The 26770-nt window shown below is 38.6% G+C and overlaps 1 protein-coding gene across 7 annotated transcripts in view; it reads left to right on the top strand.

The window, feature by feature from the left end:
- Positions 1–26770, top strand: part of LOC122559093 (contactin-4-like) — a 2522648-nt gene that overhangs the window by 1873148 nt on the left and 622730 nt on the right. For all 7 annotated transcript variants that reach the window (XM_043708367.1, XM_043708366.1, XM_043708371.1 and 4 more), the window contains 3 exons: positions 11464–11667; positions 14915–15017; positions 16710–16891. In XM_043708367.1, the coding sequence (XP_043564302.1) occupies positions 11464–11667; positions 14915–15017; positions 16710–16891 (489 nt within the window). The remainder of the gene's footprint in view (positions 1–11463; positions 11668–14914; positions 15018–16709; positions 16892–26770) is intronic.

The following is a 26770-nucleotide window of genomic DNA, read 5'->3' as shown; positions in this document are numbered from 1 at the left end:
GGGCTTACTTTATTGAAGACTGCTTACTTTGATGGATTATTTCTTTTTGAAATATATTTTTTCTCGTACTATTATTTTCCCCTCCTTATTAAAGTTTTACTGCTTTCTGTATTTTATCCAAACTTCTAATTGCCATACATTTTAGTGTAATATCTGCTTTTTTATTAAGTATCCATCCTGTAATAATTCCACTCAAGCCTGAATGAGTACATACATATGAATAAAATATCTGCATTGTTCCAGATTGAGCTATTTGTGACAAATATCCTACTTCTCTCCCTTTGCCATTCATTCCTTTCAAATAAACTTGTGACCCCTGGTAGCCTCTGCCTTTCTGCCACATCTGTACAAATTTAATGATTCTTGAAAGAGGCACAATAAAGTCGACAGGATCAAATTTTGTTCAATTTTCTAAACGTTTCCTGATACAGATGGGTGGTGAAAGACCAAGTCACCCCTTTGAGTCTGCATCATTTCCTTGGTGTTAATGTATCCATCTTTGAGGACTTTTAGTAATTTCCATGGAATGCACAGCTAATAGGCTTTACATTCTTCACCATCAACTTGCTAATCAATTATCATCATGGTAATTTCTACTCCACTGCTTATTTCCTTCAGTGAAATTCACAACAATCTGAGTTGCATAGTAACAGGCCTTTACGACGCTCCAAGGTTTTAGTCTCTATGGTCTGGGCTCACAACTTCAATTATTTGCAGCATGTATTGTACAACTCATCATCTTTTATTGCTGATTTCGAAACAACATCAGACGATGCATCGAGATAATGGTTCAGCATTTCAATTTAGCCACATCAACTGCTTAAAAATTAATATGTTTGTCCAAGTTGTTGTAATGTTTATTTTTTGTGTGACTCATTTTTTTACTTAGAGAGAAAGCCCAACTGAACCATAAAGTCCTCCTTCAGGCAGAGCCCAACTGCAAGTAAATAGCATTGTCCTGTGGATTTTATTGCAACTATGCCAATGAACCTGCACAACCTAAAATTCGGGCCACATTTTAGCTCTTTCTCATTCCCACAGACTTCTTATAGTAGCTTACACTGGAGCATATACTAATTTAGAAAGCCAAAATAATGCAGGACCCTCTACCGGAAATAAGATATTCACTTGAAAAGACGAAACAGCAATATACCTCCTCAAGCAACTGAGTAGGGCAGTTTATCAATCAGAAAAATCTGTTCCGATGTGTAGCGGAACTGAAAATAAAACGTTAAATACATTCAAATTGTCAGGAAAGAAAATGAGCAGAACCTCGAAATATTTTTCATCATGTTCAAATTCAACAATTTTTACATGTCCACAGAACAAAAGGAAGTGATTCAGACATCAAGTCTATTTCAGCTCTCAAAGCAATTTTGGCTCGTCATATCCTGCCACACCACTCTTGACCATATCCAAATCATCCCTTTTGTAATGATACGATGCCTTTAAGAGAGGCGTTGTGTCCTGGTCCTCTTTCAGAAGGGTGTTGTTACAGTGGTGCTGAAATGCCTCTTTCAGACAGGCTGTTGGGAAACAGCTTTCTGTTTCTCTTGTGTGTTTTTTTAAGTAAGACAAAGGAATCCTGAATGGGTGGGGTCAGGCTCCCATAGCCTGAAGGATTTTGGTTTTGCTTACATTTACATTGGTGGGTTTTGCTGGTTGTTGGAACTGAAAGCTTCAATTCTGTACTGCTAGAGCGAAGTTTAGACAGAGAGGCTTCCTCTTAAAACCCAAAAGGGGCAGATACTTTATTTCTGTGTTTCTTTTCACTGGACTGGAGAGAGAGAGAGAGACAACATGTGAGAATAACAATTGTGTTGCTGAATTGCCTTTGCCAAGAGTATGTTTATGGGATGCTGCCTTTATTGGGACAGTTCATGATTATTGGTTAAATAGTACATTATCTTGTTAAGTATTTCAGTAAAGCTATGTCAATTTTTTTGGGTGGTTTTCAACTGTTATGAGAATAAAGCTTAGTAGTGGACCAATCAATTATATCTGGAACACTGCACCTTACAATTGTCTTTTAAGAAAATGTAAAAGTTAGGGTGTAGACTATCTCCACAGTAGATCTTTTTTGGTGTGAGAGGTTGGGTCTGGTCCATAACACTTTAAATGTAGTCCATTGTTCACCTGAGTTTTGCCTGGCTGTCTTTAATGCCAATTTGCCAGGAACAGATCAATTCTCAACTCAGTTAAATCAATGCTTGCCTCAAAAATATTTTTGCGCCAGATAGTCCTTTGGCCTTTTCCACAGTTAATTTGAAATAAATTATATTATGATTACTGTTTAGCAAACATGTTACTGCCACTTGATCACTTGACTCATTCCTGAGAATCAGACTTGGCAATTCTTCTTCTCCAGTGGGCTTTCATTGGGCAAGTTCACTTGAACACACTTCAGAAATGTTTCTTCTCCTCCATTGTTTGCACTATTATTATCCCAGTATATAATATGATGATTAAAACACCTCATTATCATTTACTCCTGAATCCCGCCCCCTGCAAATGAGTTTCTCAATATTTTTTTCACTAGTCAGTTGGTCATAGAGTTCAACTCACATGGTTTAATATCTCTTTTGTTTTTATTTACCTCTGAACAAATGGATTTTTTCATTGACCCTTAAAACTTTTTTTTTCCTAACTCTGTAATGTATAGTCAAACAATACTGATATGCCTCCACTTTTATCTCCTGCTCTATCTTGGTATCCATGATAATTTGGTATCCAGTCTTGCCCTTACATGTGTCAAGTCTCTGTTATTGTGACATCATATTACCATGATCTGTCAGTGCCTCCAACTCAATGACCTTACTACACATCTTTTACATGTTTACATGCATGTGCTATAGTCGAGAGTGTGGTGCTGGAAAAGCACAGCAGGCCAGGCAGCGTCCAAGGACCAGGAGAATCAGGATTTCCTGATGAAGGGCTTATGCCCAAAATGTCGATTTGCCTGCTCCTCAGATACTGCTTGACCTGCTGGGCTTTTCCAGCACCATACTCTTGCTTCTGATCTCCAGCATCTGCAGTTCTCACTTTCTCATACATGTTCTGCAGGACTGAATTTGATCCACTAATATCTGATTAATTCATACATTATTTGTAATTATATGGTAAAATTTATGAAATGTAATAAACTTTATTTTACCTATTTGGATTACTTCTATGTTTTGTGGTAATTAATAATGTGGCTGATCTACCTGGTCTAATGGTGGCCATGCCACCACTATTGATTGTTCACTTATGTCCTTTAGGAAAGGAAATCTGTCATTGTTATCTGGTCTGGACTACAGGTGATTCCAAACTCATGTGATTCACTTTTTATCATGACCCTTGGTAATTCTGGATGGACAATAAATGTTGGCATTGCCTATATCCCATGAAGAAATAAGAAGAAAGTTGTTTCGAACCACTTACATTAATTGCTTGTCAGTGGATTCACCTCATGAGCTTCCTTGTATGGTACTGCCATGATCTATAAGAACAAATGATCAGACAAAATAGGGACAGAAGTAGGCCATTTAGCCCCTCGAGCCTTTTGTGGCATTCATTAAAATCATGGATGATCTGATTGTGACCTCAAACACACTTTCCTGCCTGCCCCACCACTCCCTTTGACTCTCTTATAGATCAAAAACCCACAAAATTCTTTTCTGGATTTCTTCAGTGTCCAAGGGGTGGGACAAGCTAAGTTGCTCTTAAAGAGATCTGCCACAGTCTAACCGCATTGCTTCACTCATCACCATGCCTTGATACCAGCTCGCCTCTTCACCTTGCTCTCTGAGATTACTCTGCTCCTGGCCTTCTTAAAATGAACATTTCATGATGTTTCATCTTGAAATAATATTATGATGTGAATTATATTTTACCACAAACTTTGAGCTTTCATTTTGATTGCAGTGAATTGTAGAAGGATATAATTAATTTATGATTGCCTAACTTTCCTGACCTTATTTTATTGGAATAATCATCATCTTTACTTACCCCTGGCATTTGTCTCCTCAGTGGGAATAGTTCCTTCAAAAATGTTTTTAAAATGTTCTGAAGAAAATGTGGCACACATTCCCTGATTTATATTTTGGATGAAATGATTACTGTTAGTTCCCTATATTTTGGATGAAATGACTACTGTTAGTTTGAAAGCAGGAATGGAAATTTTCCTGCATTTATTTATAACTCTTCTTCTTTCTCTTTGATGTTGCTTATCCTACATTTACTTACCACTCTTCTACAAAGAGGTCTCCTGGAATCCCGAGCACAGCTTTTCATCACAGCTTCATGCAACATGGGTCCTCTTCATGAGAACCTTCCTTTTAACACTAGAATTTCTTCCTATAGAGAATTTTGAGTTAAAAACATGAAACATATCTTATTTGATAGGGATTAAAAACTAATGAGTATTTCTTTTGAGGCTATCAGTTTTTTTTTAATTCAACAGCACACCATTTTTGTCCAAAGGCCTCTTCTGAAATACTGTGTCCAGTTCTGGTTTTCCAATTATAGGAGAGGCTTCAGAAGAGATTTACCAGGATGTTGCCAAATATAGAAGGTTTGAATTATAAGGAAAGGTTGGATAGGCTAGGACCCTTTTCACAGGAGCATAGGAGGCTGAGAGGTGATCTGATAGAAGTTTGTGAAATAACAAGAGGTACAGATACAGTTGATGGTAATTGCCTTTTCCCTAAGATGGATAATTTCAAGACTATGGGCACATTTTTTAGGTGAGAGGAGAGAGATTTAAAAAAGACATGACAGACAATTTTTTTACAGAGGGTGGTTCGCCTGTGAAATGAACTTGCTGAGGAAGTGGTGAATGTGGATACAATTGCAACATTTAAAAGACATTTGGATGGCTCCATGAATAGGAAAGATTTGGACAGTTATGGGCTAGGAGCAGGCAGGTGGAACTAGTTTAGTTTGAGATTATGTTTGGCACAGACTGGTTGGATCGATGGATCTGTTTCCGTGCTGTATGACTTTTTTTAATCACGCTGTGTTTCTAAATTTCATATATTTTTTAAAAAGCTTTCATTCAACATGGGGATTGCTCGCTGGACCAGCATTTTTGTCTGTCCTTAATTGCCCTTGAAAATTACAGAATCTCAACATTACCACAGTGTAGGAGGAGGCCGTTTGGCCCATCTTGTTTGCAGTGGATTTTCAAATCAGTCTCATGACTTGGGGTCAGCATCATGCTTTACGGTGGTTTCATGGAGGTGAAAATAGACCAAAAATGGACTGTCACTATGAAAGAAATGGGCTAACTAGAAAGTGTATGTGAGACAGGATGAAAAGTAGAGGCCCATTTCAGCACACCACTCATTAAACCCAGAGCTGCTGCTGACAAAAGAGGAAGAACTAGCTTGGTCAGCTGTCTAAAAGGAAGACAGGCAAGGGTGGATGTATTACCTCATTCTGCCTCTTTCTCATAGAAACTAAGCAACTAAAATATAAGTGACCAATCACTAATGCAAGTCTCGCTGAACAGTTTGATGATTGCATTAACAAAAATGAACTAATAAAGTATGCTTACAATGGAAACATTCTTGAATGTTGGGTCATTGAAAGGCGATAGGAATAGCTGATCGGAAGGGACCATATTTTCCAGTGGCAGTGAATGGAGGGTAATATGGTTCCAAGTCGAGATGGAATGTGTAATTTGGATTTGAACTTGTAGGTGATGGTGTTTCAATGCATCTGCTGTCCTTATTCTCCTAGCTAATAGAAGTTGAGAGAGTGTGCTTTTGAAGGACCTTTCCTGAGTTGCAGCAGTGAATCTTGCATTTGATCCATGTCGCTGCTATTATGTGTCAGTGCAGGACAGAGTGACTGTTTACACTGGTGGATTGAGTGCTCATCAACTGAATTGCTTTGGCCTGGATGGAAATTATCTTCTTGATTGTTGGTGACGCTGCACACAGCCTCAGGAATCGAAGAAAATTCCATTGCAGTTATAACTTTTGCCTAGGAAATGGCATGAATGCTTCATGGAGTCAGGAGGTGAGTTGCTCACCTCAGAATTCCCAATCTCTGACCTGCTTGTATTGCCAGGGTATTCATATGGCTAAACCAGCTCTGTTTCTGGTCAGTGGTACTCACAGGAGTTTGACTGAGGGGGACTTTAGCGATGCCGTTGGTCGAGACTTTCAAAGAAAGATTGTTGATTTCTTTCTTTTTGAAAATGGTCAATTGCTCACATTTATGTAGCTTGAAGATTATTTGCCTCAAAATTATCAGCCTAAACTTGGATACTGTCCAAGTCTTGCAAATATTGCAATATCCTTTTTCATTGTATGAAGAGTTATGAATGAGACTGAAAACTTTGCAATCATCAGTGAACATCCACATTGTTGGTCTTCTGATGGAAATTCATTGATGAAGCAGCTGGAAGTTATTGTAGGAGTACCTTGGTGCACCAGTATCAACATCCTGAGATTGAAATAGTTTCCAATAGCCCCCTCCCCCCACCATGATCTTTTTTGATACCGACAACTCCAATCATTGGAGAATTTCCACTAAAAACACCACCCCCAACCCCTCCTAAGGATTTCAATTAACTTCAATGTTGTAGTCTCCTTAATGCCACTCTTGATAACATGCTGCCTTGGCATCAAGGGCAGTCACTCCCATCATGCCACTTGACTTCAGTGTTTTTTTTTCCATAAATATACTGAAGCTTGGTTATCGGCTGTCTGATTTATTTTTATTTTTAATGTTGTTTAAGTTTAGATTTTTCAATTTTGAATTGGTGATATATGGTTTTTTTCAGTGTGTCAGAAGAATTTAAAGATAAACTTGAAGGGATTTCTGCATCCACAATGATTTATTTTAAAACAGTTTGAGGGAGTAACTTTCATAATTTTGTTTTATTTGCAATTTGTGAGTCCAAGAGCCATAGAGATTCGAAAGATGAGACATGAGAAAGATCCCTCTTTGAGGGTTTATGATGAAGCAAAGTAAACAGCTGTGCTCTATGCAGAAAAGTCTGGAATCTGTTGTCTTTAGCTTAGGGGAACAAACATAGCTTGAAAATCAAGGTTGTCACTTCAGTTACACGTACCCATTTATGTAACTTTTCACCAGTGCTAAAGAACCTCTCTAACATTAAAAATGAGTTTTTATACACATGAAATATCAATGTTTCAGATCTTACTGGAAATCAAAAAATATATAATATACTCATTTTCATCTTTCCAATTTGTTTGGATTAACAGGGAGAGAAAAACTATGGGTTGCATGTTTACCAAAAATTGGTGAAATGTCAATTTCAGGGAGTTCCATGGAGAATTTGACTCCATGTGCTCTTGCGAGTAATCTCTCTCAATTCTTAGATGCCCACCTCATTATGTATGTACAAAGTCTCTGCCTTGCTATTTTGTGATTATAAGTGGTGTAAATAGTTAACATTGCTGGGTCCATCTGCGAGTTCCATTGCAGCACCATATTTAAATCCCAGCTGAGCACCAGGACAATCACTGCCAGCCATTAATAGCTCTTCACAATACATACAGTGGGAGGAAAATGAAAATGATGAGTTTTTGAGGACACATAGCTGCTATTTTGTTGTGAACAAATCAATGGATCCTTGGAAGCAGCTAACTACAAAATAAAATGTTGGAACAGTACTCACTTTGACATCCTTTGGGTTAGAGTAGACAACTATCCCTTCAAACTACAAATTCCACTCCAGCAGATGTCACAGTTCTGTAATCTCATCCTGGGAGATCCTCTCTGTGCTGCACTGATCTGGAAGAAACAGCTTTGAGGTGATAGAGTCTCTGCATCTGGTACTACCTCTGAATCCTGAGGGGAATTCCAGCTGCCACTACTGCCCATCAAGGCAGTTTGGCAATCGCTGGAGGTTTCTGTCGCTGGTGAGCTTATTGGCACATTTGTTCCTCCTAAATTTCTCTGCACTTTGCACTGTGAACACAGCCACAATAAGTCCTGATATATCTGAATCCATTGTTCACCGTTCCAATGAATCTAGGTAGGGAATATCACAGACCAGCTCTTGAGAGTTTCAACACATAAGATGGTTTAACTTCATCTTTGATATGGTAAGGCATGGAGTACTCTGACAGGAATGTTCATGAGGGAAGTTTGAGACAGTAGACTTTATTCCAATGTATACTGTACCAATCATGTCACAGAAGTACAGTAAGAGATTGTCAGTGCATTAGGATTACTGAAATCTGTACCCTCACATACCCCTTCCCATCACTGAGGGAAGGGAGCATTGTATATAAGAGCATGTGGCAAATATCTTAAGAGTTCAAGGTATGAAGAAAGCAGTTCTTCCCCCTTTAACAGTCTATGAGACTTTAGATTTTGTTGTTGAATTTTGGTCCATAGGTGAGGCCTTTCAGTGATAACTAAAGCTTCACCGAGATGACAACAATCAATTTGTAATGTCTAATAGCATGAACAAAATTGTTTCTGACCAATATTTGTATCCTACACAGTTGATGACTGCATATGTTTCACATGCAGGGTGTTATGATGATTGATGCCTTTAACATACTGTGTTAGTGCCTGATTAATGAAATTCCTCTTGAAGGGCTTTACATCACTCACAAGTCTCTCAGGGAAAACAAATACAGGCTCTCCACGTTTTGGGTCTGGTGGCAGCCATTTTCCATTTCAGTGCATATTTGTAATTCAAATGGGGTTAGAAAGCTCAAGTTTTGCAGAACGAGCCATCGGCTCAGACAGTAATCTAGGCTGCTTTTTCCCTTATGGTCCCTGTTGATCCCATCAATTCTGAGCTTCCATGTATTCTCATCCAATGCTTTCATCTAAGTCTTGATCTCCCCTGAGCTCGGGGCCTGCAGATTACACATGCAAATATTATGATGGCACACTCCCATTGAAGATAGGGTGATCATAACCATCACTGACACTCAGCCTCTTGTAGTAGCCCGTGTCCTCCAATACACTGTCATCTCCCACCATTGTACATCGAGTTATCCCCTCTACATCCAATCCCACCAATTGACTAGTCCAACTTGCTTACCGCTATGTACCTGTAACAGCATGGGTTTGATTCCTGCACCAGCTGCATGGCTACCATGAAGGACTCTCCTTCTCAGTCCCTCAGGTTGACACCACTGGTTATCTCTCTCTAATGAGAGAGCAGTGCCCTGGTCTGGTAAGACTATGATGACTTTACCTTACCCAATTCACTCCAAATGACCCACTTTCTGTACTCTGAAATCTTGTGCTGACTTGGATGAACAATTGCAGGACGCCCTCATTGAGGATTTTTCTTCCTGGACTTGACTAAAGACTATTCCCCTTCGGCTTTGTACATGACCATTTGATTGAAGCATATTTAGTATGTGTTCCTGCATTAGTTTCTGGCAATGCTATGTAGGTATGAGATTGATTTAGCATGGTCCATACAACATTCAGTCCTATTGACTAATCATTACTGATAACCATAAAAAAAGCTGCCTGACTTTGTGTGTGCACTAAAAACCAAGCAAGACAGAAGTACTGCGAACCTCTCAGTTCATTCTGAGGCAGCAAAGTGTAAACAGCAAGGCATGGCAAAGATGCTTTGAGCATCGAAGTCAGCAAAAAATGTGTAAGCACCAAGAGAATGAATGAGATGGGGTCTATTCCTGTCTGCAAAGCAACTGAGCAGAAATCTTGTAACGAATGGTGCTACAAAACTCCGAAGTGCAGCATTGAAATGAAGAAATCTGTTCTAAGCGCATCAGAGATTTGCCGTGATGATCTGGTTATGCTGGTTCATGCCTCATGGGAAACTCTGTGGATAAAATTTCCTGGCATATGGAGCTTGCCCTGAGATGTTGGGGAATGCTGGACAAGATGGATGACTAGAAGAGTAACTAGGACTTGTCATATACCGGCCATGACTTTCATGGCAGAAATGGCCAATGTTCAGTTTTTCTCCATTACCAATGTTTCTCCTTATTGTGGCTTAGAGTTTCACCTATCTTCAAGAAGTTTTCCTTCTCAGTTTTAATTTTATCTGTGGTAAACTGGAGAATGAACCTTATTTTAGTTGTCTGTGGCTATTGTGACTCTTCTTTGATTAGTCCCCAATTGTTAATTATCCTTTCTGGGTTTTTTTTTGAGTGATGTATTAAATTTTGCTGATGACATAAGCTCTTTAGGAAAGTAAGTTGTGAGGAGGACACAAAAACACAATATAGACAGATCAATTCAGTGGACAAGAGCTTGATAGATGGTGTACAGAATGGGAAAATATATTTATTTGTTTTGCTTGGAAGAATGGCATAAGAGAACATTTTTCGAATGATAGAAACTCTTAAATGTTGTGGTTCAAAGGGATTTAGATCACCTTATGCACAAAACACAGATGCATGCAGGTAGAACAAACAATTTGGGAGGGTAATAGAATGCTTATCTTTGCAAAGGCTTCAAAATACAAGGCTAATTGAAGTAGGCTTTGATATTTGGAATGTTTCTCTTAAATCAGGTATGCTAAACCTTATTGGAAAGAGTCCTTGGAGAGAGGGCTATCATCTGAGACAGGCATGTGCATAATATCCTCTATCTTTTGCATTTTAGGAGAAAGAGGTCTTGTTTTATTCAAGTGCTTAAGATGCAGAGAAGGTTCAGGAGGGTTCTTGTGAAGAGGCTACTTTTATGGATGTAGACTCTAGAACAAGAGGACCTGGTTTCATCATAGGAGACAGACATTTGGAATTGAGTTATGCTGATGTTTCTTCATTTGGAGAGTTATGAATCTTTGGAATTCTCTATTCTGGAGGTCTATTCAGTTATTGAGAATGTGCAAAGTCTGTTAATGATCTGAATAAATGTTAGAGTAAGCTCAAGGAGCTTTCAGCTTATTTCCAAAGCTTCATCTTCTCAAAAATCCTAAAAATATTGACATGATAATTTATGCATTTAATTCTCAGTTCTTCAGCATGTCATGAAATTAGTGGAAGGCTGCACAGTTGGAGATGCTATTTTTTGAATGAGACATGAAATTAATACCCCAACTCCACACTCAGATAGAAGTAAAAAATGCCATATCACTATTTTGAAGAAGAATAAGAAAAGTTAACTTCTGCATCTTCGTCATTACTATATCCTTCAACATCACCACAACAGATTATCTGGTCAATCTGACAGTATGATTTCTGGGAGTTTGCTGTGTGTAAATTGGCTGCTATGTTTCAAACAATTATTGCAATTCACCCATTCTTTCTTATTTGCAAAGCACTTAAGAGCATTTGCCTGTTGCATAAATTCAAGTCTTTCCTTGTTTCACTAAAAAAACGTAAGTACTGATGCAGTTTAGAGAACACTATTTGCTTTTTGTTTAAATATCTTAAAAATAATGCTGCTTTTTACTCTTTAACTATGCATTATGGTTGATTTTTTGAAAGATTCAACCTGACACATGAAGTGAGGATGTTAATGCTGTGAACTATTTATCACCTGTTCTTTTTTCAGAACTAAAATACACTTGGATATTTAACCAGTTTCCAACCTTCGTCGAACAAGATAATCGTCGCTTTGTTTCTCAAAGAACTGGAAACTTATACATCTCAAAAGTGGAGGTATCAGATGTTGGTTCCTACATCTGTGAAATAGAGAATACAGTAACTAATAAGAGAGTTCTGAGTCCACTTACCCCTCTGGTACTACGTAGTGATGGTAAGCATCTTCTCTCTTCATAACAATGATGGCTATAACCACCTGTTTGGGCAACCCTGAGAGTAAGAAATTTGACAGAGGTCCATAATGAAGACCATTTGTATTTCTGCCACATAAGTTGCTCATGGAGCTCTAAATACGATAGACTGCTTTGTACACATTTGCAGCTAAATGTATATTTATGACGGTGACTTTTAACAGTGATAACAAATTATTAACAGAAACATTGGGCATATAATTTTACCCCTCTATTGGAACAGATTTTGCCATGAAAATTCTTTGTCCCCTTTCCTACATTTCCTGTTGTTTCCTACCAATTGCCATTCCATATCCCTCATTATAAAAAAGGAAAATGAATAATGGATGGCAGTGTACCTCAGGTGACCTGCATGTAACTAGTTCCTGTGTGCTGCAGTTAACACGACCATTGGGGATGCAAACATAAATTGTTTAATCATTATCATATAATTTAAATATTAATTTCTTGTTCAGAATGAGCAGAGACCAGTATAAAAGAACAAGATGATCAAAATGTGTCCATAATATAATTTATTCATGATTACTGAAAAATTATGACTGCTGTGAACCATCCAGCAAAAATTCATTCAGTGAAAGAAACTACTCAGGCATGAAAGGATTATTACTGGTGATGCGTTAATGTAGTCTGTGTGTAGTGCATAGCTTTTAATTTCTTCAATTCATGAGTGTTTGGTCTTTAACCAGACAATTGGTGCTCAGTTTTAATCCACGTTGTTAAATATTTTACCCTTGAACAAACATTCCTTGAAAAACTTGACACTGACCTGGATTTTAAAAAAAACTTTCATTCATTATAGTTCTTGTATAAGTGTATCTTTTTCTATTTTTTTAAGAGAGTACTGGGGAAAGCTATACCTTTCATTCTAAATGAAAAATAGCATAACCTCAAATGAAGTTGAGTATTAAGAACCTTTAAAAATCCTTGACAAAATTGAATATTGTAGCTAAATTTGTCTGAAAATTTAATTATGGACGTTTAGAGTGTGGTATCAGTAAATGTTGTGCCAAAGTGTTTCTCATGCGAAAAAGATTAGAAGAGCAGTAATAATATTAAGAAATATACAAATATATGAAATTTGTATCCAAATTTGACTTATGGAATTTGGTATATTGGCTTTTTGTTTACACATTTTGCATAATGGCTTTTCATTATGGTTAGTTTTCTGCTTGTCAAAATTTCAATGAAAAGTCATTGGCATTTAAATCTGCATGTTTGTAAACACATTTTTTGCAAAACTGGCAAGACTGAATTCGTGCCCAATATCCAGTTGCTCAAAGAAGGTTGAGATGGGCTATCCTCTTAAACTGGCGCTGCCATTTTTTGTTGGTGCTCCAATAACAGTATGTGGAAGAGTATTCCAGGATTTTCAAACCAGGATTTCCAAGAATGGAAATAAAAATGGAAAGGGCTGAGGTAATCAGTAGGTCTGACAGTATCAGTGGAGAGAGAAACAGGGTTAATATTTTGAGGTTAATATGACACTTATTCAAAACTGTGCAGTTTATTAAATAATATAAACTGCTTTGGATGGAAACACAAACAGAACTTGGCCAGTCATGAAGCTGACCAGGATGACAAGTTTTCATCCAATACTGTACAGCTACATTTCTTCTGTGAAATACTGAATCCCCAACACTAAAGCACAAAGTGAATAAGAATGTCTGCAGAAAACAAGCAGGATAAACTTTACTTCACCTTCATGGGAAGAAGGGCCTGAAACTTTCCTTTATTTTACATAATATTCAATTCTTCCACTTTTTCTTTCCACTGATTAATTAAGGTTTGAAGATGATGATTTCCCATGTAGTGAAAACTCAATCCAGCTTTCAGAAGAGTGCTGCAAAACAAAATAATTTGCAAATTGTCAACAGGTCTGCCAGTGTTCAAGAGAGAGAGAAACTGTGAATACTTTAGGCTGATGACCCCTCATGTTGGTTGAACATGAGCATTTAGTTCTGATGACAGGTCAGCAATCCAAACCATTGACTCTGTTTTTCTCTCCAGGCGCTGGCTGAGCTGCTCAGGTCTTATGGCATTTTGTACTTGTATTTCAGAAGTCCAGCATCTACAATATTTTGCTGTTATGAGTTCACAAATCACACCTGATTTTGCATTCTGCTTCTAGAGCAATTCACAAGATGTAGATGGACCAATAGGCGGGGACAGATTCACCATATTTTTGTGTAAAACTATTTGGTTTATCCTGGTCATATAAAAAGAGATGCAACATTTCTTAAGTATCTGGTTGTATTGGGATTAAGGAGCTGAATTTATTTTCACTCAGACACCAGTTTGTCTCGATTATGTTCCATTAGATTAATGAAGGATTTTGCAGCAAACCAGCTTTATCCATGCCAAAAACCTAAACGATGAATAACATTACTGCTTTTTTTCTTATATATCCTGCGGTATGACTGATAATATTCACAATAATACACAATTCCATGCAATAGTTTGTGTTCCAGAAACTGTGGAATAAAAGGGCTGAGAGACCAAAATTGTAATAGAATAATTCATACAAAGAAAATAAAAATGAGGTTGTTACCACATCAAATGTGGCTCAAAGGCAATTTTTGAGGAAAGAGTATAAGGAATCCTGCAGTTTTGATAATTTAATTTGTTCTGATTTTCAGCGGCTCTTAAGAACCTTTACAACTGATTGAACACTTCATTCTCCCAAACTCATTTTCTGCTACTGCCATTTCAGAAAGTAATTGGTGTCTCTAGTACTTTTTTTCAAAGATAATACTAATGTCCTTATACACACATTCTGAAAATGAAAGGTGAAACTGCTAACACAATTTGGCATTTTAAATGTCTTACAATCTTCTGTGGATTTGTGACATGGAAATTATGATACAAATGGAGAGAAATGACCAGACAAGCTGACAATAAAATTGCAGGCTGAATGAAGCTCTTGTTAAATTGTCTATGCTCAAAGATGGGCTGCAATTATATGCTTACATTGATATTTAATTGAATGATACAATCTGCTTCACATTTCAGTTTTAGACTTCTTGATAATTATTTGCGATACCTTGAACAATTGACGAGGCATCATTAAGCAATGAGTGTAACATAGTATTGGTATTGGTGCTTATAATTAATTATGCATAAAAGCTGCTTTCCATGCAAGTAAAAATCTAACACTTAATGAGCGTTCCGGAGTCAGTGAAGAATGAAGATGCTTCTGTTTTGTTTTAACAGGAGTGATGGGTGAATATGAACCAAAGATTGAAGTTCGTTTCCCAGAAACAGTCTTTGCAGCTAAAGGTTCAACAGTGAAGCTGGAATGCTTTGCACTGGGAAAGTAGGTTTTCAGATTTTCATGAGAACATTTTGGATGTAACAGTAATATTTATTATTGATAGTTTGCTATGACAGATAACAAAATATTTTCACAAAACATCTGACAATATGAGGACTGAAATTTATTGATACACTATATTAAGGATGCATGTGAGTGCCAGCAATGTCGACTAGCTAGTAGAAGCCTAAGAGGCAGCGAGTTCCCGAGGGGTGCTGGATAGAAAGCCTGCCTTAGGACTCCAGCATTGTGTTGAAAGTTGAAAAAGATTAAAACATAAAACACCCATTCTGCTCAGCAATCTCCAACTCTGCATACTCCCCATACTCCTTCATGGTAACTTTCATAATTCACTGGAATATGTTCATGAAAAAGTAGCAATGTTTGTTGATGACATTAACCATGACATCCTATGCTTCTATATTCATTCATATGTTCTTTGCTCCCAATTATCACACTGGTCCTTTATAGGCATGTATCAACTGATTTTCCTTAGTTTCCAGGCCAACTCACCTAAAGCACCATGAGGAAACCTCAGGGACCATGCTGACATGTTACGTCAAGAAATGGGGGACAAAAAGGGTCTCATTGACAGCAAATAAAAAGTGAAGAAATAAAATTAGTGCTTAATCCCTTGTGTCCACAGTCATCTGCATTCAACAAACAGTTGGAGCAGTCAGTTAGTCAGGCAACACAACTGCTATATTTTTACTAAAGTACTTTTTATTAATTTCAACTACACTTTTTTTTTGTTGGATGACTTATGCAGTGTTTATGCACAAACTTGCCTTTTCACAATCTGAAAGGATACCTTACCTCCACCAAACTAAGGACCAGATCCAAAAGCTGCTTTAGCTCTCCAAAAGGGGTGTCATGTGAACCATTCTTCCAGCCCTCAACCCTCTTGCCCTCCTTCATCACCACATCCCTGCACATTTGTCATGTCTCATCTATGCCAATGCATGAAGCATTACATTCTGTATCCATCTCCAATTGTCCTTTATACCCCTATTCATGCCTATTGCTACCCACTTCCATTTAAACCTTCACCCACCAAGCCATTCATTGTATATGCACAACCACAGAACAAAAACAAACAAATTGCATCTCTTACAGTTCTATATTACAGAATGCACTCTGGTGAGAAAAAAGGTTCTTGTTCATCAAAACTTACTTTGCCATTTGTAGATGCTCTTGACTGTTCATGACAGATCGTGACAAGTTGTAAAATTGCTCGGGTTTATACATGTTTCCAACACAATCTTCTCCACATTTAACAGTCCCAAAGAGTGCATGACACCCGTTCCAAAGGATACCTGACACTCCCCCATAATGCCCTTTAGGATCCCTGACTACTAACTTTCTGTGAACAGACCTGCTCTCACCTAACCGTTTCAGTGGAGGCAATCTGTCATTTAAATGGCAAGGTTGCTCTGGAAATTTCTCATATAAATTACAGGCATCCCATAATCCTACTTCTATATAATGGGAACAGCAATGTCAGAAGTGGGACTAAAGATTCCCAACTTCCTCCAGTGTATTTGGAAGTGAGAAAATACAATGATCTCATTGACCATCAAAGTGCAAATATTTGATTGATACTTTTTAACCAATTGGATGGAATTCTCCTTCTGTAACAAAAATTGTTGTCTTCTACCTGCTGCTCATTAGTTGTTTTTAACCGTCCTATTTCAGTCCAGTTCCTACTATTAGCTGGAGAAGAATTGGCAGCGCCTTCTCTGACAAGGTCAAAGTGAACAAAACGTATGGTGTTCTTGAAATCACAAGCTTTCAGCAGAAGGACTCGGGTACATATGAATGCACTGCTGAAAATTCAAGAGGCAAGAACACCGCAAGAGGACAATTGGTTTCTTATGGTGAGTTTCATAATTCAGTAGAATATGTTTATGAAAGTGTGGCAATGTTTGCTGATGATATTAAAAGTGTCATATTGAAATCTTATCTTTATGCTCAAACATACATCAAAGTATACAATGTTTTATGGAGAAGATTAAAGCAGTAATCAGTAGCATATGCTTCAGCTCAGAAACAGTTTATAATAATGTTGTGCATTGAATATGTAGAAATCGTCTTAAATATCCACTAAATGTGTTGAAAGGAATTTGTATACAAATCTGATTTAATGCTCTGGCTTCAGTAGAAAATGGCCTGGGTATACTGTCTATGGCTATTGAAACTGTCAAGTTTGAAACAATGTGTCAAAGGTTTTGTCTCACTCATCTTCCTTTTATCAACACAGACTTTCTTCAGCTGTGCTTTCCCCTAGTTTTTTTTCTGTTTTGTGTGTGAATTTTGTTTTAAATTTGAAGGAACATATCTTTACAAAAAGAATATTTGCCTGTGTTTCCACGCACTTTCTCTGCAGAAAATGAATGGTGGCACACAGGGGACTGACATTGGGTAAGAAAGCAGTGAACGTGTTTTCGACATACACAATTTGGAGTGGCACAGTACTCATTCAGTTATCGGCATCCTAAATTGAAACAATTTGGCTGGACTGTTGTTAAACAAAATATGACACTGAGTCAAAAGAGATATTGGGTCAGTTGACCAAAACTTGGTCAAAGCGGTATCTTTGAAGCAGTGGCTTCAAGGATGAAAACGAGATAGAGAAACAGAGTGGTGTAGGAAGAGTATTCCAGGGCTTGGGGCCGAGGCAACTGAGGGCTTAAATACCAATGATGGACCAATTAAGATTGGAGATGCACAAGAGAGTTGAATTAGCTGAGCTTAAGTATCACAGTGCGTTATAGCTGGAGGAGATTACAGAGCTGGGTCATTTGCTACCTTGAAGGGACTTGAACAAAAGAATGAGAATTTGAAAGTAAAGGGTGAAATAGGAATGAGACTTGCTGTGAGTTAAGCTGTTGACAGTTTTAGAGATTGCAATGTGGGAGATGAGCCAGGAGTACATGAAACCAAATTACGCTTTTGCAAAGTCTGCTGACAAATCTTATCTCACCTAATCTGACAAACAAGAGCCCAAACGCTACATGTACAAGGAGCTCCTGTGACCTGCACAATGGCTGATGCTCAGTCAAAAGACCACGAGCAAATTACACAGCCAAAAGCAATCTTCTGCAACAAGCATTGAGATTGTCTGAGGTCTCAACAGCACCACAAAATAGGAAACAACTTTTCGTTTTACAAACCATCACCAAATGACCCATGCCACTAATTAGGTAAATGAATTAAAGGGAGATTTTGGCGACTTGGATTTTTAGCTTATGGTGGAATTTGAATTTAATTAAAATGTGGAATTGAGAATAGGAAGCCAAGTTCATTGTCAGGAAAAAAACGTCTGATCCAGTAATGTCTGAAAGGGAAGGAAACTACTGTCCTTAGCTGGTCTAGCCTACATGGGACCTGAGACCCAAAGCGATGTGGTTGACTCTCTGGGTAGTTAAGGATGGGTTACACATGCTGGCTGGGCCAGTGATGCCCACGTCCTAAGAATGAATAAAATAAATTAATTAAACTAATGAAATATTTCTTTTGGGCTTCAACTGAACTAAGGAGGTATTTCTCTATATTTTATATGAGCTTAAAATCCTCAGCAAATGACAATGTACAAAGACTGCAACAGGCTTCAAAATATCAATAAAAAGTAAAGGCTGTGACAAGCAGATCACTTGCTTAAAGATCTGCAGAAAAATCATGTCTCCTGCATAATACACAGAATATAAAGTCCACAAAGACCTTCCCTCAATTTGACAAGTGTGCGGGCATCAAGAAAAGCATGTGACAAAAGAACTCATCAATTTTCAATGCAAACAATAGAATTCCTTCACTGCATCATTTTCAGACAAATTTTCTCTTGAATCATCCAAAGGGCATTGTAAATAGACTTTAGACTTTGATCTCAGTATGTGAGTTTGATGAGTGAGTAACTTTGGATGCTTTGTAAATGACAATAAGATGTTCGAGCAGAAGTGGCCATTCAGCCTATCGAGTCTGTTCCACCATTCGGTGAGATCAAGGCAGATCTGACGATCCTCAACTCTACTTTCCCTTATGTTTCCCATAACCCTTAATTCTCTTATTGTTTAAAATTCTGCCTATCTCAGCCTTGAATATTCTAAGCAATTCAGTCTTGAGTTGGGGCAGAGATCCATGAATTCTGGGACAAAGATCCATGAATTCTTCATCCTCAGAAAGACAAAATTCCTCCTCATTTTTATCTTAGTAAGTGACCCCTTACTCTGAGATTATGCCCCCGGTCTTAGACTCTCCTCCAATAGGAAACAACCTTTCCACACATCCATGCAGTCAAGTCCTCTAAGAGTTTTCTAGGTTTCAATAAGGTTGTCTATCGGTATTCTGAGTTCCCATAAGTACAAGCACAGCCTAATCAACCAATCTTGATTGAATAATTCTCTCATACCCAGAATCAACCAAATGAAACTTCTCTGGACTTTCAGAGGAGGAGGCCAATACTAGGCACAATAATCTAGATGTGGTCCAACTTGTTCATTGTATAGTTTCAGCAAGGTCTTCTTATTTTTATACACCGTTCCCTTTGAAATAAAGACCACCAGTCCATTTGTCTTCCCTATATCCAGCTGAACTTGGATCCTAACATTTTGTGATTGCTTCATGAAAACAGCTAAACTGGCTGAAAGCAAAGAGTAGGGTTCAAGAGAATAGGTCCTTTTCAGGATGGCAGCTGGTGATGCGTAGAGTTCCACAGAGGCCAGTGTTGGGACCACAGTTATTCATGTTATACATTAACGATCTGGACAGAGGAATTGTTGAGGAATTGAGGGCATTATTGCAAATGACACAAAAGTGGGTGGATGGACAAGTAATGCTCAGGAGGTGGGGAGCTGCAGAAAGACTTGGACAGGCTAGGAGAATGCTGGCTCCCTTATCCTTGTAATTAGTGTGTTGTAACTAATTGTCGACCCAGCACTGATCCTTGTGAAACTTTCCTGGTTATTTGTTGCCATCCTGAAAATGTTACTTTATCCCAACTCTCCCTTTTGTCAGTTAGCCAATGTACTCTATCCATGCAATATGCTACTCATTCTTCCTTATCTATCCTGCTCGTTATATCATCCAAGAGTTCAAGTAAATTTGTCAGGCATGAGTTCCCCTTCAGGAAGCCATACTGACTGCTTGATAATCATATTTGTTTTTAAGGGTTCTGTTGTTATATCTTTTAAAATAGACTCTAATGTTTTCTGTGACAGATGGTAAGCTAACTGGCCTATAGTAAGCGTTTTTTTTCTCTCTCTCCGTTTTTGAATAAACGAGTTACACTGGCAGTTTTCCAGTCATCCAGGACTTTTCCAGAATCTTCGATTCTTGGACAATGAATACTAGTGCATCCACTCTCTGAATAGTTACTTGCTTGAATATTGTAGGACAGAAACCCTCCTGTCCCTCTGACCACATTAGTTTCCTCAATATTTTTCCCGAGTGAAAGGTATTTATTTAAATCACTCCTTTTTCGAACCTGTGATTAATCAGTAATGTGTAATACTATTTGTGACATGTACCATGAACACTAATGCAAAATATTTATTCAATTCCTCTTCCATTTCATTATCTTGTAATACCATTTCCTCAGCTTCATTCTCAGAGTGCTGTACATTCACTTCACCCTCTAAGTTTCCTTTAACAGGGTCTTGCTCTCCATCTTGATATCACTTGCAGGTTTACTCACAAAGTTTATCATCTTGATTTTTGGATTTTGTTAGGTTTTAAAATTTTACCAATCCTCTGACTAGCTACTACTCTTCGTTAGATTTTACACTTTTCTTTCAATTTGATCAGGTACTTCACTCCTTTTGTCATCTTGGTTGGTTGATCTTCTTGCAAGAATCTTCCTTCCTCACTGGGATACATATTTGCTGCAAGTCATGAACTGTTTTCATGAACATCTACAATTGTCATCTTTTTCTGCTAAACTCTATTTTCCTACACTACTCCTGTTAACTCTGTCCTCAATCCTACATAATTATCCTTATTTAAGTTTCACACTCAAACTGAATACTAAATTGTGCCATTTTATTGTAACTGTCCCCTCGGGAATTTTTTTATTCTGAAATGAGTTACTGAAAATGCCTTATCATACGTTACCAGATCCAAATGGTTTGGTTTCATCCATAACATTGTTCCAGAAACTGTCCTGACACAGCTTATGAATTTTTACTCATTACTACATCTGCCAAAGCTACCTTGCCCCTTTGACCCCATTTACTTTTGCTTTTGATGATTTCACCCTCTGTCCCTTCCTGTCCCACACGGGTTTTATTACCTAAGTAACTGCGCTGCAATTCTATCATACTTTTCTCTTTGTGAGCCTATGTATCCCCACGTCCAGAACCAAACCCCTAATTATTTTAAAGCCCTCCCGACAATCCTGGTTATTCGATTCACCTGGGAAATGGTCCTAGACTGTTCAAATAAAGCTCCAATGGAACTGTTCCTTTCTACAGGGGCGGTACAGTGGCTCAGTGGTTAGCACTGCTGCCTCACAGCACCAGGGTCCCATGTTTGATTCCATCCTTGGGCAACTCTCTGTGTGGTGTTTGCACATTCTCCCCATGCCTGGTTTCCTCCGGGTGCTCCGGTTTCCCCCCCATAGTCCAAAGATGTGCAGGTCAGGTGAATTGGCCATGTTAAATTGCCCATAGTGTTAGGTGCATTAGTCAGAGGGAAATGGGTCTGGGTGGGTTTTCTTCGGAGGGTGGGTGTGGACTTGTTGGGCCAAAGGGCCTGTTTCCACACTGTAGGGAATCTAATGTACCCTGCCCAGCAATGGTGTCAGTGTGTCATGAACTGAAACTCGTTTCTCCCACACACATCTTTGAGCCATGCATTTAACTCCTTGATTTTACTTACCAAGCTAGAGACAAAAAAACTGCAGATGCTAGAATCCAGCAGAGACAAAAAGATTTGGTCTTTCGACATCGGTGAGACCAAACGGAACCAAACATTCTGCCGAGTATCTCAGTTGGGCCCGCAAGGACTGACCTGACCTCCCAGTCACCATCCACTTCAGTTCCCCTTCCCATTCCCTTTCCGACATGTCCATCCTTCGTCTCGTCCATTACCACAGTGAATCAGACCGTAAATTTGAGGAACAACCCCTCACCTTCCACCTGGGCAGTCTACAGCCCAGAGAACTCAATATTGAATTCTCCAATTTCATACAGCCTCACTTTCCAATCCCCGACTCCCTTTCCAGCCCCTCCTCCTCCCTTCCATTCCACCGACTGACCCTTCCTTCTAGCCACCAACCGGATTCATTCCTCCCATCGACCAACTTGGTCGTACCCACTACCTGTGTTCAACTATCACTACCTCACCACTCTGCCCCTCACCCCAACCAAAACTCTCCCCCACCCACCCTTTTCCTGCAGTTCTCCCTATCCCCACGTCCATTCTTGAAGAAGGGTTACACCTGAAACCTGAATCACTTCTCCATTTCCTGATATTGCCTGGCGTGCTGTGTTCTTCCAGCCTCCTGCTTATCTGCTTTATTTACCTTGTGCCTGTCTGCCCATGGTTCTGATAGTTATTCTGAGCTTTTACCTTTGAGTTTCTGCTTTTCACTTGAACTCCTAACAGTTCAAAATCATTCAGCAGAACCTCCTTTCCAGTCCTATTAATGTGATTAGCATTATCATGGTTGACAATAATTGGATCCCTCTCTTCCTGTTCCCAGTTCCTCTCCACCAAGGAGATCTCCTTAACCCTGGCACCAGTAGGCATGACAGCTTTCGCACCTCACTCAAAGAACAGCATCTTTCCTTTTCCCTACTTTTACTGTGGTCTATGACTACCCCTACATTCCTGTATTGTCCCCATAACTTGATTGGCTCCCTGTACCATGGTCAGTTTGCTCATCAGTACTGCAAACCCTACTCTTTTCCACATAGTTAATAGTCCAGATAACTATTCCCTGAGATATTTTGTCACAATGTCTGTGCTCCTCCCCAACTAATTTCTGAACTTCCTTGAGCTGAAGTTGCAACAGCACTCTCACATTGGAGCTGCAACATATCATTCAACCTGGCATTTTTAATCAGCTTTTATTTGTTGTTAAGTAATCATTCGAGGATCCGTGCTCTTCTGTTATGACACGGCGGTAAACTCTTTTGCTAATTAACCCCAAACATCCAAAAATGTTCTCCTCAGCTCATAATCTGTTAACATATGAATGACAGAGAACTCCCAAATTCCACAATTTAAAAATAAATCGCTTTATTATTTAACTCTAAAAGTGAACATTAAATAACTGTTTACAACTCTAAGTCCCCTTTCCCTTAATTACTTATTATCTGCCTTCAACTCGATAACAATATACTGTTCCAATAAACACATATTAAAATTACATATTAAAATTACATGAACTTAATTTCAAAATGACACAGCGGCTGTTGTCCTCTGTCTGGAGATCTTTCTGCGTCATCTTCAGTCTTTTGCTACAAAAACGTCTCATATGAAAAGGGTACCTTTAATAGAGAGTGTTTTGCTGGCAGTTACTGTGCCATTGGCAGTTAGTCTCTCTCTGTCTCATGCTCAAAATGTTTGCTTCTTTATACGCTAAACATTAGATCGTCTCATTGGTTCGACGTTGGCAAAACAACAAATTCAAAATTTATTGGGTTTTTCTATCCTGGGGCAAAAGTTAAACTGATTGGTTAAGTTTGAATCGTTGCAAAAACGGCAACCAAAACTCAGGTATTTGTTTCACAGCCAAATGTTGCATATTTTCTATTTTCCAGTACACTATGAGACTGCTAGTCAGTCACCTGACAGGTGCCTGCAAGCTCTCAGTGCAACACAGCTTTCACTCTCTCTTAAAGGTACAGTATATGCCTTCAATATCATAACATTTGATACTTGGTGAATCCTCACTCTCCACACTTGATTGCAAGTTTTCATTCATCAGTATCAATAAAATATGTAAGAAGTTACTTTTCGATAAAGAAAGATTGAAAACCTGAACAGAAACTGAATACCTTACTTTGACTTGAAATACTCACCAGTCCTGTTCACCAATCACCTGCATTATTTAGCTAAAAACAATCATCATTCTCTTGCCTCGGCTTCACTCATCAAGATTGTGGCATTCTTTCAGAAGTCATTTTTAAGTGCCATGTCCCACAAAGTTGGCTACTTATATGTGCTCCCAAGCAAAATGGTTTAAGTGAAGATTCAGCTTCAGCCTATTCTTAATCAAGCTTCCTTTTCCAAAGAGCTCTTGAAGAAAGAACTGTTGCTTGGAATTACCAAAACAAAAAAAAAACTCTGCACAGTTCATCTTAATGCAAACTACAAAATAAATTGGATTTGTTGAAATTGAACATTTGGAGACTCAGTGACCTAAAAAAATGTCAAAAGCTGAATGCATTAAAATTCCAAATTCTGAAAGTATTTGGAGGACAGCAAGATAATGAATGCCAGAGTATGTCAAAGAACTCATATGTATATGTTTAACCACAATCTCAAATGGGGTAAGGCTATATCTTAAAAAGCATTGCCATGCTATGAACATTGTTTCAGGATATAGGCTGCAATACATATACATATATTGATTTGGTTATCAGTTCAAGCCCAGAGAGCTATCCTAAGTCTATTGCTATTTGTCAAAACAAAATCAGTTGGATCCATAACATATAGACCATTGGTTCAAGGAGCTGCAAGTAAATATGCTCAATTGTGCAATTGAAATCTTAATGCTCAGAGGCGACTTTGTCAGTGATTAATTCTGTAAACTGTTACCCAGTTCTTCACAGTTTAGTTTTGGTTGCATCTTCAATAATATAAAATCACTGGAAGCATTTGCTGTTTCCAAAGCAAGCCAAGACATCTTGCAGTTTATTGTACTTTCTGAGAACACATTCTGAAGAAGGCATCTTGAAATTGTTGCAGATTGATTCAAATTGTAATTAGATATTGGAGCAAAATTAGACCATTTATCTCATCAAGTCCGTTCCACCTTTCAATCTTGTCTGATATGTTTCTCAAACTCAATCTCCTGTCTTATCCCTGTAATCCTTGATTCACTTACTAATCAAGAATCCATCTATCTCTGTCTTTATTACATTCCATGGCTTGGCCTCCACAGCATTCTGTGGCAATGACTTCTGCAGATTCACCACTCTCTCGCTGAGGAAATTTCTCATCATCTCAGTTCTAAAAGGTTGCCCCTTCTCCTGAGGTTTTGCCCTCAGGTTCTAGTCTCCCTACCAGTGGAAACATCTTCTCCGCATCCACTCTCTCCAGGCCTCTCAGTATTCTCTAAGTTTCAATCAGATCCCCTCCTTATCCTTCTAAACTCCATAAATTAGAGACCAGAGTCCTCAACATCTCCTCATGTGACAAGCCCTCATTTGTAGGCTCATTCTTGTCTTCTGAACCCCCTGGAAGGCCAGAACATGCTTCCTTAGATACAGGGCCCAAATTTGCTGACAATATTCCAAATGTAATCTGACTAGAGCCTTGTATCGTCTCATCAGTCCATTTCCACTCCTGTATTCTGGATGTCTTGAAATGAATGCTAACATTACATTTGCCTTCCTAACTGCCAATTTAATCTGCATGTTAACCTTAAGATAATCCTGAACTATGAATCCCAAATAGCTTTATACTTCAGATTTCAAAAAAATTGCCTGTTTAGAAAATAGTTTAAGCCTTTTATTCTTACTACCCAACTGCATGGCCTCACACTTGCCCTCCTTGGATTTCATCTACCACTTGTTTGCCTTCTCTCCAATCTTGTCCAATTCCTTCTGCAGCTTCCTCAACAGTACCTGTCCTTCCACGTCTCTTTGTGTCATCTTCAAACTTAGCAACAATACCCTTGGTTCCTTCTTACAGATCATCGATGTACCATGAATAGTTGTGGTTCTTAACACCCACCCTTGTGAAACTTCACTCGTTATGAACTGTCATCTTGAAAAAGACCCCTTCATTGCTACTCTGTGTATTCTGCCAGTCAGCCAATCATCTATCCATGCAAGTACCTTACCCCTAACACCATGGAGTCTCATCTTATATAACTCTTTTCAGCACCTTGTCAAAAGCCTTCTGGAAATACAAATAGATCATGTCCACTGGCTATTCTTTGTCGAACTTACTCATTATCTCCTCAAAGATTTCTGACACATTAGTGAGGCATGACTTCCCCTTGACAAACCCATGCTGACTCAACACTATTTTACTATGTACTATCAAGTACTCCACAATGTCATGCTTAATAATAGACTCTAAAATGATATCAATGACACAGATCAGACCAACCAACCCTTAATTTCCGACCTTCTTAAACAGGGGTATTAGATGAGCCATCTTCCATTCCTCATTGAGAATGGGGATATTTGTGGAGCGACCTTGTCCAATGAGTTGCATAATTGTTCACAACCATTCATGACAGTATGTGACAGGACTGCAGAGCTTAGATCTGATCCATTGGTTGCTTAGATATATTTATGGCAGGAAGATTGGTGAGGGTGAAATCAATTCTTCAATCCCATCTGTTTGGTTCCTTCACCACTGAGAGCAGACTCAGTCTTGCAGTTCCAAACTTTCAGACTTGATCACCTCTGGCAGTCATGTGCAGCAGCCAAATCAATCTTGATTGTGGAAGTGGAACTCCACTCCCAGAGTACATTCTGTATCCTTACCACCCTGTTTTGTCCAAGCAGTATTCAAAGTAAAGAGTCCTATTAATCAGCCAGGGCACGGTGTACACGGTCATGACCAGGAGCTTTCCTTGT

Source organism: Chiloscyllium plagiosum, chromosome 18 (assembly GCF_004010195.1).
Source record: "Chiloscyllium plagiosum isolate BGI_BamShark_2017 chromosome 18, ASM401019v2, whole genome shotgun sequence".
Lineage (NCBI taxonomy): Eukaryota > Metazoa > Chordata > Chondrichthyes > Orectolobiformes > Hemiscylliidae > Chiloscyllium > Chiloscyllium plagiosum.
This window is presented reverse-complemented; position numbering and strand designations above follow the sequence as displayed.